The sequence below is a fragment of the Micromesistius poutassou genome (assembly GCF_964030765.1).
Source record: "Micromesistius poutassou genome assembly, chromosome: 15".
NCBI lineage: Eukaryota > Metazoa > Chordata > Actinopteri > Gadiformes > Gadidae > Micromesistius > Micromesistius poutassou.
Window position 1 is genome coordinate 18,115,747 of NC_140285.1, and position 18,044 is coordinate 18,133,790.

The 18,044-nt window shown below is 51.3% G+C and overlaps 1 protein-coding gene across 1 annotated transcript; it reads right to left on the reverse strand.

Moving 5' to 3' along the window:
• Nucleotides 1-1,199: 1,199 nt before the first annotated feature.
• jph2 (junctophilin 2) lies at nucleotides 1,200-17,346 on the reverse strand. The gene is made up of 6 exons (XM_084479882.1): nucleotides 16,554-17,346; nucleotides 14,308-15,124; nucleotides 5,766-5,884; nucleotides 3,578-4,605; nucleotides 2,915-3,009; nucleotides 1,200-2,631 (listed from the first exon to the last, which is right to left on the reverse strand). The coding sequence occupies exons 1-5, from the start codon at nucleotides 16,930-16,932 to the stop codon at nucleotides 2,929-2,931; spliced, it is 2,424 nt and encodes an 807-aa protein (XP_084336008.1). The 5' UTR covers nucleotides 16,933-17,346; the 3' UTR covers nucleotides 1,200-2,631; nucleotides 2,915-2,928.
• Between the last annotated feature and the right edge of the window lie 698 nt (nucleotides 17,347-18,044).

Sequence of the window (18,044 nt, forward strand, 5' to 3'; positions counted from 1 at the left end):
CGTGTGTTCCCGTGTATTGATAGGTCAGCAAAGGCTCCTTATATACTAGGAATATTCATTGATTAATTAGCATTGACCTTTTAAGGACTATTATGGGACGAACTTGGGAGGAGCATGGCGCTCGTGCACGCTCGTGCACGAGCACAAACTTCAACACGGTGGTATTAATAACGAGAAGAGTGCGTACAGGTGTGCGCCGCACAGTTTTATAGATCTGAATATTTTTGTGCGTACGCAGATTCTGAGGTTTGGGCATACGCAATGTTTTAGGGAGGGTTTTAAGCAGAGTTTTATAAATGAGGCCCCAGGTCATCTGGAAATGTTTTTGGTCGCTTTGTCATAATTCAGCTTAATATGTAGGCTAATATATTGTTGCTTAAGGCACACTCATTAACGAGAAAATGTCAAACTGGCACTACATGTTGAAAAGGTTGCTGACCCCTGCCATAAATAGTCGAATGAACGTCAATTGGGTTTACGGTTGCAATTCTTCATCAAAATGACAGCATTTCTAAATACAGCTAGAGGGCGCTGTAGGCTCGCATTGCTCTTAAAGTATACGCCTACTGCTTTACGTTGGAGTAAAGTGACGTTTTTTAAGTTGTATGTATTAAGCCTATTTACTAGGAACTACAATATATCTGAACAAGAACTAGGGCAATGACTAACTGCATTTCAGACCGGGTTTACAACCTGCTGCCAGTGTCTGGAGTGAGGCATTGTGCGGTGGTCTAAATAGAGCTGGGGTCCACTAGTGGTCGGAGCGCAGTCTGAGGAGACAGGTGCGGGTTAAAAATACCAACTGTTTCAGTTACTGGACAGAATGTTAACTGAAACGTAGATATAACATTTAGGTTTTTCGAAATGGGACTATATGCTCAGTAACATAGAAAACCAAGGTTCTTGGAAACATTTAGGTGGGAACAATCAAAAATGTTTTACAAGGTGACAAGATTTTTTCTGCATTTGCTTCTTTAGAACGTTTTGATTTTGGATATTTTCATGTCAGCAAATGCGATTTTACCTTATTTTAAGGATAGGTCTGTGTGTGTGTGTGTGTGTGTGTGTGTGTGTGTGTGTGTGTGTGTGTGTGTGTGTGTGTGTGTGTGTGTGTGTGTGTGTGTGTGTGTTTTACAAAACAGGATTTCTAAAAATAAATCTGTTCCTATTGGATCATGTTAAAAAACGAATGCACAAAATTCGGATGTAAAGTAGTTTATTCAATTGTTGAAGCTTGTAATGGAGAAGTAAATGAATGCAGTTTTTGAACGTCTGTGACCTGATGCATCGTAAATGTTTAGGTCATAAGGGCACTATGTGTGTCTGGGAACAAATAAAGCACAGCTATTCCTGTTTTCCAGATTTCCAAATGCGAGCGCCAACAGATGAAATTCAATTTTAAATATTTTGCTGCATTACATTAATTGTGAATTTGTGCATGAATATTAGGATCCAGGATCCAGAAACTTTCCGGAGCGCATCAGTGCTGTAAGACGTGGAGATCATTCCTTTCCTCCATCTTGAGATAATCTCAGTAACAAAGATTAATAAATAGCTTTTTAGGTATACATTTCCCCCCAATTTTTTACCTATGCATAGTTGCCTATACTGTAATAAACATAGTTTTTACAGTTTCTTATCATCGCACCCTTTTCTGTACCGTCACCCAACATAACCGCTAAAACCTAACCAACCTAACTATCACGTGACATTGTTTTTACATAAAAAAGATATAAGCAGGACTCAATAACATTCATGCCCAGTCTATTATTTTTTCTACACGTTCATTCATCAACTCCAAACAATGAAATGTAAGGTGTGTTTTTGAAATTATCCCAATGAACAAATACAAATGCATTGTGTAAAGTCCAAAAAGATCCAATTCTCATGTGGTTTGTACAGTTCCTTACTGCTCAACATACAGCCTTGGTTAACAGCCTTTCCACAAAGATCAAAAAAGAAAAGAAGCAGTGACATAAGGGCTACTTGCTCATGTGCTCAAACTCAATCTTTGTCACAACCTATTTGAACAATACATTCTCCAAATCATTTGGAGCTTTGTTTCTAAAAGTACTAACAGTGCTCAAGCTCAAGAAGACCTTAGGACAGTATTAAGTTTGTATATATTGCCCATATTCAACCAGAAAGCAATTGTAAGTATAAATTGGCAAACAGCAGCAATAATTTAGTTACCTAGTTGAAACATTCGGGAATCCACCAACATTTTTTTATCTACTATGTGCCTAAAGAGCAGGGCAGCAACTGCCAGTCAAAGGATGTAGTTTGAAGCTGCCTGTAATGTGTCGACACAGGTACTCGTCATCTTTGCCAGCCAAAGCATGCTCGTGCATTCACTGAAATACATCACGTAGCCCCAGTCCAGGCCCGGAGACCCCCTACATACAGCTTCACATTCACATGAACTGAGGTTCATCCAATGTCATTCTGATTCAACAGCTCCTCCTATACCCTCTTGAAAGGGTTGCACTTAGCCTCTGTCTCTTTAGCTAAACCTTGGAGAGTGGTGATCATCCATATAAGGCATTTCTTCCCAGAGCAACTCCCTGCGTGATCTCTGGTTGTCGCTGAAAAGGCAGACTAAGCCATCCCTCTCCAACTTTCCTAGTTGACCTGCAGGAGACCAGCAGATGACAAATTAGAGAGTGATAAATACATTTTTATCAATGTTCACTAAAGTTGGACATATCACTTCACCATTGCAAAGATTATGTACAAAGTTCAAACATGGTTTTGGTATACTACAGAGAGTCATGGATGAAGCACTTCCTCTATTGGAGTTGAAACACGCAAACCAAACCACAGATGATGTTGTTTGGGCACTAGCGATTGTTCTTACTTGTATTTCCCCAGAGAAGGGGGCTGTCCCTTTAGTTTCATTGTGTGTTAGGTTCACCTTTATTTGTAGACTCATGATAAGATGTGTACGAACAGAATGGCCAGGCCGATGTTCAGAAGGATGACCATACAGATCATGATTGTGTTCGGACCCTTGAAAAGAAAGAAGAAGACGACAATCAATACAAAGATTAGTGTGAATAACATACGCATCACTTCCAAACAGAAGAGCTGTTCAGGCAGGCACTGCAATAAGGCCAGACCCAGACCCTGGAGTGCTACTGCTATGTACACCATTACAGCTCAGCACCACCCTACACTGGGCCCAACAAAAAGGAACAAACACGTTGGACTTCAACAGCTGAGTATTTATTTGGCATGGAGAGTCGTATATAAGTGCAAGTCAAAGTCCCTTGTAGATGAAAGTGATATATCCATATATATTTGCCCTAAACATGACTTTATTTCGGTGAAAATTCTTGTCCTTTCGCCTAAGGCATAATTTTGTCATGATACAGCCCCTTTTGGTTCCTTTGATGAAAGCCTGGGCGTCATTCATAATAGTGTGTTTTGGTTTGTTTCTTTGAATCCCCAAAGATAATGGATCATGACTGTAAATACCCTGTGTGGCTTTCACCTTGTTCTTAACACAATGTAAGCAGGGACAGTTGAAGTGTTCTCAAACTAATTGTACATTAAATGTGAGGATAAGCGGCCTTACCTCCAGCTCCACAGAATCGACAGTCTTCTCTTTACTCGGGACCTTCATGACGCTCTTTGGCTTGGCCTCTTCTTTGGGCTCCTCCGTGGGTGGGGCCGCTGGCTGGCCTATCACAGCCTTGGCTTCTAGCGGTTTGGCTACAAACTGAGCTTGAAGTTTGGGGCTGGGCGACGGAGCGGGGCTGGCCTCCCGTCTCTCTGCTGGCTTGGTCTCCGCCCGGCTGCCCGGCCTGCTGGGCGTTCTGCTGCTGGGCTCCACGCTGATCCTCGGGACGGACGGCGCCCTGGAGGGGGGGGCGGACGGCGCCCTGGAGGGGGGGGCGGACGGCGCCCTGGAGGGGGGGGCGGACGGCGCCCTGGAGGGGGGGGCGGAGGGCGGGCTGGGCGCGCCGGGCGTCTCGGCGGGTTCGGGTTCGGACTTGTGGGCGGCTCTGGGCGGGGCCTTGCCGCCGGGCTGGGCGGTTTGGTCGTCCTCTTGGGCGATGAGGCCGGTCCCCACGGAGGCAGGGGCCGCGGGGTCCGGGGCCGCGGGGTCCGGGGCCGCGGCCGCGCTCTCCTCCCCGTCGAACTTCTGCAGCGGCTTGATCTCCAGGTCCGAGCCCGGCTCCACCGCGCCGCTCTGGCGGCTCGGGGGCCCGGAGGGGGCCGCCGCCGCCTCAGGGGCCTCAGGGGCCGCGGTGGAGGCGGCGGCCGGCCCCGAGGCGGAGGAGGAGGGGGTGGGGGGGCGGCTGGCCGCCCGGCTGTTGGCTCTGCTGCTGGCGGCGCTGCCTCCCCCGCGGCTGCTCTTCTCTCCGCTCCAGCTGCCCGGACGCAGCAGCTGGGGCTCCTCCTGGTTGGTGATGCCGGGGCTGGGGGAGGGCGTGCGGGCCGGAGTGGAGCCGGGCATGAGGCGGTCCAGCTCGTTCATGGAGGGGCTCTCCGGGGGCGTGGGCAGGGGCTCCTCCTCGGCCAGCAGAGGCTCGTGCATGTGGGTGTCTACGTTGTCCTCCACCCCGTCCTGCAGCATGCGCTTCCTCAGATACTCTGGACCTGCAGGGCCCACACAAGTCACACACACACACACGCCGTACACACAACACACAGCAGGGACAAAGAGGCATTGAGACTGGAGATGAAGACGGAACGTTCCTTCTCTCTGAAGACGATGGACTGCTTATCCCTGACACTCTTTGATCGATGGGTTCATTTCTTTACGTTGGACATGACATCATGCAAATGAAACCTTGTCAATCAAGGTGTTGTTCTCAAAATAAAAATTATTTTTATTTTGTAAAGGTCTCATCGAGGTGGAGACTGTCTTTACACATAGCAACCTTTATAAACTGCAGCACTGTTGTGATTGGGTGCTGCAGTACTCTATGTTCTTTCCCTGCTGGGCAGGATAGGAAAGAATGCATCCCAGTCTTCAGTGGCCACGTGTCCTTGTCTACTTGTAGCCTCAGCAACAGGCCGCTTTGCGCTGGCCGCTTGCATCATTTCGTGCTTCGGGTACGAAGCATCACAGCAGAGGGGAAATGAAAGGCTCTTGGTTAAAGGTATATATCCATGGGTCTACAAGGTTATTTTTGTCTAGCGGCCTGCCTGTCTTCAGCAATACGTTCTCTTCCACACTAGGAAGACGTTGCCATGCTACGTTGTTCAAAAATAAAATAATCACTATAAAGTTGCATTCATTTGTGGATTGCCTTTGTTTTCTTTCTAATGTATTGTATAGTTCTTTACCTCCTTACTATATAGGTTTGTGTTCTTTGTATCTCTTGCTTAACCTGACTCTCGCCAGATGAATTTCGTTCCGCCTAGCTCCACTCATCCATCTCGCTCCATTGAAGAGGATTTGCAAAGCACCTTGCAAATCCTTGCACATGATTGGATAAACCACTTGTCCGTCATCTTTATTGACGTGCTACTTCAACCACTCACATCGAAACCGACCCGTGACGCTATAAAAATCCTCCTGATTAGCTCTACCATTTTCTGGTAGTCCCCAAATACCTCCCAACGGGAGCGACCCCAGATGGATGAGTGGAGCCAGGCGGAGTGACATTCATCTGAACAGAGTCAGGTTATCTCTTGCTTGTCAAAATATAATAAACAGCATTCCACTATTACAAGTAGATCAGTATTTTGAGTAACATTTGCATCCTATCTGTGTGTAGAATGAAACAGGTGTAGTGGAGAGGAGCCCAGACCTGGCTGGAGGAAGGAGGGGGACAGCTCTGTGGCCACCAGGCGGGCGATGCTGGACTCTGAGTTGGAGGCGATGGACGCCTGGTCTGCTCCCTCCGCCTTGGCCCTGGCGTGGCACGTCCTGAGGAGGACAACATCCTGTTGAAGCCCTGGGCCACACACAGCAGTCTGCAGCACTCTGCTGCTGTGTGGTGCAGCGAGCGCCTCGCTCCTCCAGGCTCCGTCTCCAGGGTCCAGTTAGTGCTTTAGTTAGTTAGTGATCAGACACGCATGCCACTCATTTAGAGTCTTGGTTCCGCCGCTAATCTTACTGTGGAAGGCAGTTTGCACACTTTTTGCGCGACATGCAATAAATCGCAGTATGAAAGTGGAGTTTAAAGTGGAGGTAATGTGTGAGGTGTGTGGACAGGCCCCGCCCCCCCACTGGACAGGCCCCGCCCCCCCACTGGACAGGCCCCGCCCCCCCACTGGACAGGCCCCGCCCCCCCACTGGACAGGCCCCGCCCCCCCACTGGACAGGCCCCCCCCCGCTGGTGGACAGGCCCCGCCCCGCTGGTGGACAGGCCCCGCCCCGCTGGTGTACAGGCCCCGCCCCCCCGCTGGACAGGCCCCGCCCCGCTGGTGGACAGGCCCCGCCCCCCCACTGGACAGGCCCCGCCCCCCCACTGGACAGGCCCCGCCCCCCCACTGGACAGGCCCCGCCCCCCGCTGGACAGGCCCCGCCCCGCTGGTGGACAGGCCCCGCCCCGCCCCCCCACTGGTGGACAGGCCCCGCCCCGCTGGTGGACAGGCCCCGCCCCCCCACTGGACAGGCCCCGCCCCGCTGGTGGACAGGCCCCGCCCCGCTGGTGGACAGGCCCCGCCCCCCCACTGGACAGGCCCCGCCCCGCTGGTGGACAGGCCCCGCCCCCCCGCTGGACAGGCCCCGCCCCGCTGGTGGACAGGCCCCGCCCCCCCGCTGGTGGACAGGCCCCGCCCCGCCCCGCTGGTGGACAGGCCCCGCCCCCCCGCTGGACAGGCCCCGCCCCCCCGCTGGACAGGCCCCGCCCCCCCGCTGGTGGACAGGCCCCGCCCCCCCGCTGGACAGGCCCCGCCCCCCCGCTGGTGGACAGGCCCCGCCCCGCTGTCCTGTGTGTGTGTGTGTGTGTGTGTGTGTGTGAGTGTGTGAGTGTGTGTGTGTGTGTGTGTGTGTGTGTGTGTGTGTGTGTGTGTGTGTGTGTGGTTCATTAGTATTATTAGCTGCAGAGCCACAGGGGCCTTTTTCTGCCATCACACTGCAACAAAAACAAATCAATCCGGTCACACCCAGATTAGAAGGATTAGCAGGAAGTTGTACTGGGCTCTGATCATGTCTATGTGTGTGTGAGTTAACTCTTATGTGAAGGGCATTGGCCACTATTCCAGTAGGCCTACCCTACACCCTATACAACTATCAGTTGGAGACTACGCCAAACTGCGCCAATTTCCTGTATATTGTAAACAATTGGATTGACTTCTACGCAATACAAGAATACAGCTGATCAGCCCTCAGATGTAAACGGATGTTCAGAGCATCAAGATCAACACTATTCTTGAAAAGAATAATGAAATCGTAAACGGTCCTCATTGGTGAAGCGCTTTTACCCAAAGCGCTTTACAGTGTTGACTGACGTTCACCCGTTCATCACACATTCACCCACTGACGGCGGAGTCGACCACGCAGGGCGACAGCCAGCGGGTCAGGAGCAGTCAGGGTGAGGGCGTCTCTCTCAGGGACACCTCCACACTCCTCTAGGAGGAGCAGTCAGGGGGAGGCGTCTCTCTCAGGGACACCTCCACACTCCTCTAGGAGGAGCAGTCAGGGGGAGGCGTCTCTCTCAGGGACACCTCCACACTCCTCTAGGAGGAGCAGTCAGGGTGAGGGCGTCTCTCTCAGGGACACCTCCACACTCCGCCAGGAGGAGCAGTCAGGGGGAGGCGTCTCGCTCAGGGACACCTCCACACTCCTCTAGGAGGAGCAGTCAGGGGGAGGCGTCTCGCTCAGGGACACCTCCACACTCCTCTAGGAGGAGCAGTCAGGGGGAGGCGTCTCTCTCAGGGACACCTCCACACTCCTCTAGGAGGAGCAGTCAGGGGGAGGCGTCTCGCTCAGGGACACCTCCACACTCCTCTAGGAGGAGCAGTCAGGGGGAGGCGTCTCGCTCAGGGACACCTCCACACTCCTCTAGGAGGAGCAGTCAGGGGGAGGCGTCTCTCTCAGGGACACCTCCACACTCCTCTAGGAGGAGCAGTCAGGGGGAGGCGTCTCTCTCAGGGACACCTCCACACTCCTCTAGGAGGAGCAGTCAGGGGGAGGCGTCTCTCTCAGGGACACCTCCACACTCCGCTAGGAGGAGCAGTCAGGGGGAGGCGTCTCTCTCAGGGACACCTCCACACTCCTCTAGGAGGAGCAGTCAGGGGGAGGCGTCTCTCTCAGGGACACCTCCACACTCCTCTAGGAGGAGCAGTCAGGGGGAGGCGTCTCGCTCAGGGACACCTCCACACTCCTCTAGGAGGAGCAGTCAGGGGGAGGCGTCTCGCTCAGGGACACCTCCACACTCCTCTAGGAGGAGCAGTCAGGGGGAGGCGTCTCTCTCAGGGACACCTCCACACTCCTCTAGGAGGAGCAGTCAGGGGGAGGCGTCTCTCTCAGGGACACCTCCACACTCCTCTAGGAGGAGCAGTCAGGGGGAGGCGTCTCGCTCAGGGACACCTCCACACTCCTCTAGGAGGAGCAGTCAGGGGGAGGCGTCTCGCTCAGGGACACCTCCACACTCCTCTAGGAGGAGCAGTCAGGGGGAGGCGTCTCTCTCAGGGACACCTCCACACTCCTCTAGGAGGAGCAGTCAGGGGGAGGCGTCTCTCTCAGGGACACCTCCACACTCCTCTAGGAGGAGCAGTCAGGGGGAGGCGTCTCGCTCAGGGACACCTCCACACTCCGCCAGGAGGAGCCGGGGATCGAACCAGCAACCTTGCGGTTACCAGTCAACCCGCTGTACCTCCTGAGCTGCTGCCGTGCCTGAATGACCTCACGCTACACTGACACCAGATTAACAGGGGAGTATTTGTGATTTTGAATACTCTGTGAATGCTTGAAATACTGTAACGTTACACTGGTCTGAATATAGACCCACCCCCCCCCCCCCGCCCACCCCCAAGACCCCCCTCAAAGCCCATGGGAGGTGGGGTAGAAGCAGGGAGGCACTTCCTGTTGGGACCATCAGCAACACCCTTGAGTTTCCCCTCCACCTGTCCAGGCAGACAACAGATCCTCCTCCCCGCCCCCCTGGCCTGTAAGCTGTTAGTGAGATGATGTGAAGGCTGGAAGGACTCCCCTGATATGCAGCAGCTGCTACACACTGAGCGTCCAGCAGGGCCACAGAGACCGCCTCGCTGCTGCTGCTGCTGCTAGTCTTTTGGAACTTTTCTGAACACTTCAGGGAAATGACTCGTAGTTAACATATGGTACTAGTCTGTTGTCTATGTTTATATTGTGGTGCTGAATGTCATTCATTAAACATTCAAAGTTATAGACGCTGGTCTTACCAATGTACTAAAACAACGAAAAACCACCAATAACTAGGCCCGCTTTTTACATTCCTTCGACCACACCCCTCCCTCCTACAGGGTGGAGTCAGTCCCCTCCCTCCTGTCACTCCCCTCCCTCCTGTCACTCCCCTCCCTCCTACAGGGTGGAGTCACTCCCCTCCCTCCTGTCACTCCCCTCCCTCCTACAGGGTGGAGTCAGTCCCCTCCCTCCTGTCACTCCCCTCCCTCCTGTCACTCCCCTCCCTCCTACAGGGTGGAGTCACTCCCCTCCCTCCTGTCACTCCCCTCCCTCCTACAGGGTGGAGTCACTCCCCTCCCTCCTGTCACTCCCCTCCCTCCTACAGGGTGGGGCCCCACGTTGTGGGGGGGAGAAAACGGATGGGGCCGGCTGGCGCCTTCCCAAAGTGAATGGACCTGTTTCCTATTCCTATTCAGCTCAGAATGGATGTTCCGTTTGTAAAACCAAAGCTGTGTGTTATGCAGAAACATTAACTATACGTCTACTGCATACATAAATAATAGTATTAGACTTGAATGTGTGAATGGGGAGAGCAGTGGTGCTGCCCATGTGTTGTGTGTATATTTCTACTTGTCTGTTAAGTTAAGTTAATTTAAGTTAAGTTAAGTTACCCTTTATTGTCCCTTTTTGGGGGAAATTCTTTCTCTGCTTTTGACCCATCCGGGAGCCGGTGAACACCCAGAGCAGTGGGCAGCCGCAGTGCAGCGCCCGGGGAGCAGGTGGGGGTTTCAGGTGCCTTGCTCAAGGGCACCTCATCCGTGGATGAGGACATAGGAGAGTGCTGCACAACCACTCCCCCGTCCATATTTTTGTCTACCGGTCGGGATTCGAACCGGCCACCCTCCGGTTACCGGTCCAACTCTTGTGATATACAAACGTACTGAAGGTGTCACCCAGGCTCTCCCTGCAGGCAGACCTCTGTTTCCCCCCATGGAGACCGTGTGTGTGTGTGTGTGTGTGTGTGTGTGTGTGTGTGTGTGTGTGTGTGTGTGTGTGTGTGTGTGTGTGTGTGTGTGTGTGTGTGTGTGTGTGTGTGTGTGTGTGTGTGTGAGAGACAGGGGGGTACTTGTGTGACAGATATATAAACAGTGTGTCTAAGTTGTCAAGGAAAAACTTTTAACTATTTACTGTAATAGGAAACCAATTATGGCGTGAGGTATACCATGTAGGCTCCTCCACACAGCTCTGTATAATGAACCTCCTGAGGCTGTGCCTGCGCTCTGTCACGCCTCAGACGGCCCCGCTGACGGCCCCGCTGACGGCCCCGCCGAGAGGGCCTGTCACCCTGGCATGTGCTACTGGATCTCTGGGGAGGGTCCAATTCAACTATAAAAAGTAAGGTTGTGTATGTGGGTAAGTCTTCTGTGTGTTGTTTGTGTGTGTGCATTTGTCTATTTGTGCGTATATGTGTGTGCGTGTGTGTGTTAATGCCAAGAGATAAGAGGAAGAATAAAGTGGAGGGAAAGATTGAAGGAGTGCAAGCGAGACAGTGATGAAGAATACGATGGAAGGAAAGAAATGAAGAGTTGATTGACTTTCTTTTAGAAGATGGCCGACGCGTCCGTCCATGAGGCATTATGTCAGTCAGAAGGTGAAGGACTCGCGTCTGTCCATGAGGCATTATGTCAGTCAGAAGGTGAAGGACTCACCTAACTGTGAGACCATCAAGGCCACACAGTTGTCGACGGAAGCATTAAAGCTAGGGTAGGCAGGTAGGTAGGTAGCAGGTAGAGAGACAGAGAAGGTAGCCATCCAATACTTTCATTCTGGCCTGATGAAATGACCACAGATAACAGATTTTTTTCTTGTATTATTTTGTATTTAAATTATGGATTGCTGCAGGGATGTTAAGAGAATTTGCCTACCATAGCTTTAAAAGAGCGTAATTTAATTGCATGCTCCTTTAATCATGACATCTCTCCGGCGTTTCCCTTGTCCCTGATGTAACCAGAGCCATGCCTTGTTGACGTCTGTCACAGCCACAGAACGCCTGTGTCAGCAGCCGGCCGCCTGTGTGCAAAGCCACACACTAGAGGATCTAGATGCTGCCCGTCTATATGCTAAGCGTTTATAACCAAGCACTTGCTTATGAGCCGGAGCTCCTATTTATAACCGCTGAACCATTCGACACCGCTGCTGACGCAAGGTGGACTGGTGTCTGACATCTGTAACTGGTGCATGTTCAGTGATAAAGTCCATAAAAGCTCCTATGCCCAAGCGCTGAACTGTTTCTGAAATACATACACACAAGTTAAGAGATCACAGGAGAGGCACAAATGAACTGTGTAGCAGAAGAAAGCTGGAGGCTGGAGTTACTACAAAGGCTGTGAGGGCTAAAGACATTGGGAGGGGAGCAGCTCACTGAGGTTAGAAGGTGTGGCTGGCAGGCTTCCTATAGGCAGTAGAGATGAGTTCAGCAGACAATGAGGAGGAGGAGGATCAGCTGCTGCATTCTCCTCTGATTGGGATACAAGCCAGAGCATGGCCGGTCCATATTTAGTCAGGGCTCCTCTGTGACACAGGGGTCCAATGCGTCATTTGCACCCGGTATGGGCGACCACACAGACCCTTAAAGCATCCGGCCTGCTGCCCCCACCCCACCTCCCCTACAACTCAACACAACCACGAGCGGAGACACCTTTGCTGGGTTGGATGCCAGGGAATCCTCGGTTAACTGGACCTGGTTGGTGAGCTGACGACATGGCCGTGTATTTTTAACTCTTGACTTCTTCCAACAAAGAGGGTTGTTTGGGCGCACCATAGAGCCACCACAGCGCGTGCACTTCAGGAAGGAATGCACAATTGTGTGTTTGTCTTGCATAATAAGGGATTCCAGTGTACGTCCTCCCAGTGTGCTGTATGAGAGCCATAATAAATGAGTTAAATGCAGGATAGTGTGTGTGTTTTGTTCTGGCTAGACTGTGTTACATGAAGCGCTGTTTAAAGTAGTGCCATCTTAATGAGTTCCATTCTTAGATCCTGGTAAGAAGCTCTTGTCTATCCATGGACGGCTATGCAGGCCAGGCAGTGGAGATGATGCATACGAGATTAAGATGTTCTTAAAGTAACACTGGCTCATAACTCTTATAATCCAGTTTAGCCTTCAGTTCAAATATTTAGATTCCCATCTGTGCAGGGACAGGATCTGTCGTCCATCACAGCAGCCTCACTTACTGTAAACACTTGGCTGATTTCAGGTGCCAAGGATCATTGTTGAGGGGAAATGCTACAGCCTTTTAAGGCCATAGACACATGCAACAAGTCCATCCTTCAACAAATGGTTGATAACTACAGAACACAAGCACATTCAGCCTCACAATGAGCTATAGGATGAATGAAAGACCAACCAGAGATAATAACATATATAACATATATAAAATACTCCCCAAGATTTACAACTGATGTGAAGGCTACCGCAGAGGAGAGGCGATCGCACCTGAAGGAATCCACTGCTAGTGAAGCAGCTTTCAAACTGGCCCTCGTTTAGAATGACGATGAGAATGAGATTCACCGTCAGTACTGTGAGGCCACCGTCAGTACTGTGAGGCCACCGTCAGTACTGTGAGGCCACCGTCAGTACTGTGGGGCCACCGTCAGTACTGTGGGGCCACCGTCAGTACTGTGAGGCCACCGTCAGTACTGTGGGGCCACCGTCAGTACTGTGAGGCCACCGTCAGTACTGTGAGGCCACCGTCAGTACTGTGGGGCCACCGTCAGTACTGTGAGGCCACCGTCAGTACTGTGGGGCCACCGTCAGTACTGTGAGGCCACCGTCAGTACTGTGAGGCCACCGTCAGTACTGTGAGGCCACCGTCAGTGCTGTGAGGCCACCGTCAGTACTGTGAGGCCACCGTCAGTGCTGTGAGGCCACCGTCAGTACTGTGGGGCCACCGTCAGTACTGTGGGGCCACCGTCAGTGCTGTGAGGCCACCGTCAGTACTGTGAGGCCACCGTCAGTACTGTGAGGCCACCGTCAGTACTGCAACACCCTCTGGGAACAACTCTGCTGATGTCATATTTTAAACTGGGATTATTTAGTATATTTTGGCCTACTGGGAGAATGTATTGGGCCAGTTACTAGTAGTGTCAGTGGATACCTATTGATGCATATTTTACTTCTACATTATGATTGAATAAAAAAAATAAGGCTATAGTGATACAATGCAAATTGAATTATTCTTCATTGAACATAGAAGTAAACATTTACTGTAATGGTATTGAGGAATCTAATGCAAATGAGGCCCCTCATATTGACTTATGAATCCAAAAATGTTTCCTTTGTTCAAAGTAGAGTGGGCAATGGGGAACCCAGATGGCATCCTGCTGTAGATGTTCCCCGTCATAAGGGCAATGGGGAGTAAAACAACACTGCATTCCTTCTTCTGCTTTACTTGACTGCCGTTGTTAGCATAACATCTCTTTTTCAAATATTTTCTTCAGGTTGGACAATAAAACTGTATCTCCCTGTCTTTAGTAGGGGGATAAAAACAGAGGGCTCAAGAGCTAGAAGTAACCAACAATTAGAAGACAGCGGATGATAATAATATAACTATACAAAGTTAATTGCACTCCACCATTACCTATAAATAATAAATAATATCTCTAATGAGCTAGAGGTACCAAATCAAAAACACAAAGGGCTTAATGAACTAGGCTAACAATTGTAGGTGTAATGCACCCCATATTATTAGCTGAACATAACGTGGACCCCCCTGTTAACCCTAACCCTGTCCATAGTTTGAACTGTGATATACTGGTACATATGTGGCTGTACCAGCTGATTAACCTCATTCGTTTTTCTATGATCTGGTGAATTGGACCCTGTAAAATAAGCTCTGACTAACATATCGGTGCTGTGGTTCTTAATAATAGAGTCTGAGCCTGAGGTAGATTGTTGCTAGGAAACCCCAACTTGGTAAACAATGACAGGATAGCAAGATGGAGGCTGGAGTCCTCACCTGGACGAGGCGATCTCGGCCTTCTGCTTGGCGATGGCGGCGGCCCTCTGGCCGCCCTCCAGCCCGCGCTCCACCTTCTGCTTGATCTTGGTGCCTTTGATGTTGATGACCCTCTTCTTCATGGCCTTGACCAGCATGTTGTTGACGTACTTGCCCTCCTCCTTGCCGCCCTCGGGGAAGCTGGTGCACCCGTAGCCGTGTCTCTGGTTGTTCAGCCACTCGCCCTCGTACTTCAGCCCGCTGGACCGCTCGCTGATGCCGTACCCCGAGCGCTTGTCGTTCTTCCACTCACCCATGTACACCTCCGTGGTGGTGGCGTCGATGTCCGCCTCCACGGGGGGGAAGTCCTCCGCGCCGGCCAGGCTGTCGTCCCCGAGGCTGACGGTGGAGTTGGCGTCGCTGTTGTTGGAGCTGAGCGCCGACTCGGTCCTCAGGAAGCTGATCTTGCTCTTCTGGCTGGACAGGGACGTGCGCGAGTCCGACTTCTTCAGCTTGCCCAGCAGGGAGCCTCTGTTGAACAGCCCCTTCTTCTTGGGCTTGACGGCGTCGGGGTCCACCTGGAGGGTGAGGGCGAAGCCGCCCCGCGACGGCCCCAGCTGTGTGGGCGTGGGGGTGCTGGTCTCCTCCCCCGCCGCGTTGGTGGTGGTGATCATCGGGACGTCCTGCTGCAGCACTGCGCCGTTGCTTTGCTCGCTGCGCAGAGAGGTGAGGGAGGTGCGGAGGGGGGAGCGCACCACGGCCGCCATGCCGAAGGGGACGCTCTGGCGGACCCCGTAGCCGTGCCGCATGCCCCCCGTGAACTGGCCCTGGAACGTGCCTGGGAGAGACATCACATGAACCACAACGTCTCCAGAGACATCACATGAACCACAACGTCTCCAGAGACATCACATGAACCACAACGTCTCCAGAGACATCACATGAACCACAACGTCTCTGGAGACATCACATGAACCACAACGTCTCCGGAGACATCACATGAACCACAACGTCTCTGGAGACATCACATGAACCACAACGTCTCCGGAGACATCACATGAACCACAACGTCTCTGGAGACATCACATTGAACACAACATCTCTCCACGTTCTTCTCAATCTTCTAAATGTCTCTTTTTCATTTCTTAAATATGCTATTTTATATTTAATATGGTATGGTATTTTCAAACATTAGAACGCCACTGCCATTGGTGTAAAGTATTTAAGGCCTGTGTATTTAACACAAGGCGTCTGGGCTAGAGGAAGGACACGTGTGGACTCCAGAGGGACAGACCCAGGGGTGTAAGGCCACGGGGGCACAGGGTTTGGGGGGCTATATTTACCCCTGGATATCTGCTGGTAACACTGCTCCCGGCCGGCGGCCCTCGGTGCGGCCCTTAATGCACGGGGCCCCAGAGCTGATGAGTCAGCTGGAGGCACATTGTCCGGCCTGGGACTCGTCACAATTCCTTTTGCTCAAAATAACTCTAAATGTCTATTGGATTTAATTAAGTGCATTCTTGCACTAAATACTTGTCATGTACGTCTGACACAATTATTTAACCTTTTGAGCGGGAGAATAACAGCTTTCTTTAGTTGGTCTGACTGACAGCAGGAGACAATGTTTTTAAAAAGAGAGGTCCTGGGTATCAGAGTGTATGTTGTCCAGGAGCATCTAGCAGCAAGAGGGGAGAGGCCTCGAAATATGAAGAGAACCTTAATAACCCATGGCTCCAATTCTGCACCATTGTGGCTTAGCCGAATACCAATAGCTAGGGCCCTCCTGGTCAAGACAGGCCGTAGCTAGGGCCCTCCTGGTAAAGACAGGCCGTAGCTAGGGCCCTCCTGGTCAAGACAGGCCGTAGCTAGGGCCCTCCTGGTAAAGACAGGCCGTAGCTAGGGCCCTCCTGGTAAAGACAGGCCGTAGCTAGGGCCCTCCTGGTAAAGACGGACCATTGATGGTGCCTATAAGGGGCCCAACTAGTCGTATTCTATCTAGATATACAAACTTTTGGCCCCTCACCCAAAACAGCAAGGGCAACGGGGCATTGGGCCCTGTGAGCCCGGTCCAAAATACGGCCGTGTCCAGGAGGCTTAATGTACTGACTTCTATGGCAACATTTGAGAGCCATTATACATGAAAACGAACGTTGGCCTACTCTCAAAAAAACTCAACAAATGTTGAATCATAAAAGATATAAACATTCCATAACACACACGTTGAGAATGCCTCAACGTCTCAGCCGTGTGGTCTCAACACTTCTCACCTCCGTCAGCGTAGGTCTCCGTGCCATATCCATCCTGAAGTCCATTATTCCAGGTCCCTTCGTACTTGGCCCCACTGCCAACACTCAGACGCGAGCCGTATCTTCCTTTGAAGCCATGGGTCCATTCCCCTCTGTAAATCCAGTGTCCCTTGGTTTCTACCCCGAGGCCGTGTCGTTTGCCCTGTGACCAGTAGCCCTCGTAGGTGTTCCCACTGGGCCAGGTGTAGACCCCAACCACTTCGAATCCGTAATTCCAGGAGCCAGAGAACTCCCCCTGCCCTTTGGGTCCGGTGCAGATCCCATGTCCGTGAGCCTTACCTCCTTCCCAACCTCCACAGAAAGCACCGCCGTCATCAAATTCAAAGCGACCTCCACTCATACCTCACGAGAGCCTGCAGGTCACCTACCGAGAAGCTGAGCCGTCTTCTGACCTCGCTGTGGATACAAATCTGCCAACCTTAGATCACCTTCGCCTGACATCCAAACGGATGTTCATTAAACCACTTGTGTGAGGGTGGGCTGGGGGAACATGTCGACCCGCTTCACAGGAACATTTAATAGAAGATCAGCAGCTTCTTCTGCTCTTGGGTTCCAGTGTCCTCTTTCTGGGGTCCTTAGTATAACTCATGCTCCTTTTCCAATAGTTGCAGAATACTTTTGTTGTTGTCGTTCTTGTCTTTCTTGTGAATGGATATGGTCCTGTTGTGTCTTGGCCTATGGATCTTGCATGGCCTTCAAGGTGGACAGACAGAGAAGCCCGTCCCGTCCTCTTCAGTCCGCTTCTCCTGACAGTTGCTGCTGCTGGAGGTACTTGAGCAGACCTAACAAGGCGACCGGTCCATAGACACACCGGTCCAAAAATACAACCCAATCCCGGCTCCCCAATCCCGGAGTGTTCCCACCTCGAGTCTGGGCGTGCATACCATCTCTTAACTACTTAGGCCGCTTTTAATACTGCTGTTGAACCTCTTTACCAAGGCCCGGACTTTGTTGAACTGATATGATGGTTACACTCCATGTTAAGTCAAACAAGTCAAATATAAATGTAATATCCCCCTTTCCAAATCCGTATAGTATGACTAATAGAGTTCCTTAAATCTAGAAACTTTCAGCAATTCAACACTCAACAGCTCAGATGCTTGTCCCTCTGCTGCCTGCGGGTGTTGCGCCCTCTGCCGGCCGCTTACTGGAGTTACACTCAGAACAACACGCGCCTCTGCTCTCTGCCGTGTGGCGCCCTCTGCCGACCGCTTACTGGAGTTACATTCAAAACAACCATTTGTTTCACTCGGGCTTATTAATTACTACAGACATACATTGATTCAAATATATATATATATATATATTTCAGGTGTTTTATTAACCTATTATAACATCGCATATTTTACTTTCATAGTATATATTTGATATGTAGGCCTATATATATTTTGTATTTAACGTTTTATACTTATTATATTATATATTATGCTATACGAGAGAGAGAGAGAGGGG

Coding starts and splice junctions, on each gene's coding strand:
- jph2 (XM_084479882.1), bottom strand. CDS start 16,932: ATGAGTGGAGGTCGCTTTGAATTTGATGACGGCGGTGCTTTCTGTGGA. Junction 4,606..5,765: donor CCCCTCCTTCCTCCAGCCAG/GTCTGGGCTCCT, acceptor TGGGCCCTGCAG/GTCCAGAGTATCTGAGGAAG. Junction 3,010..3,577: donor TCGATTCTGTGGAGCTGGAG/GTAAGGCCGCTT, acceptor TTTCTTTTCAAG/GGTCCGAACACAATCATGAT.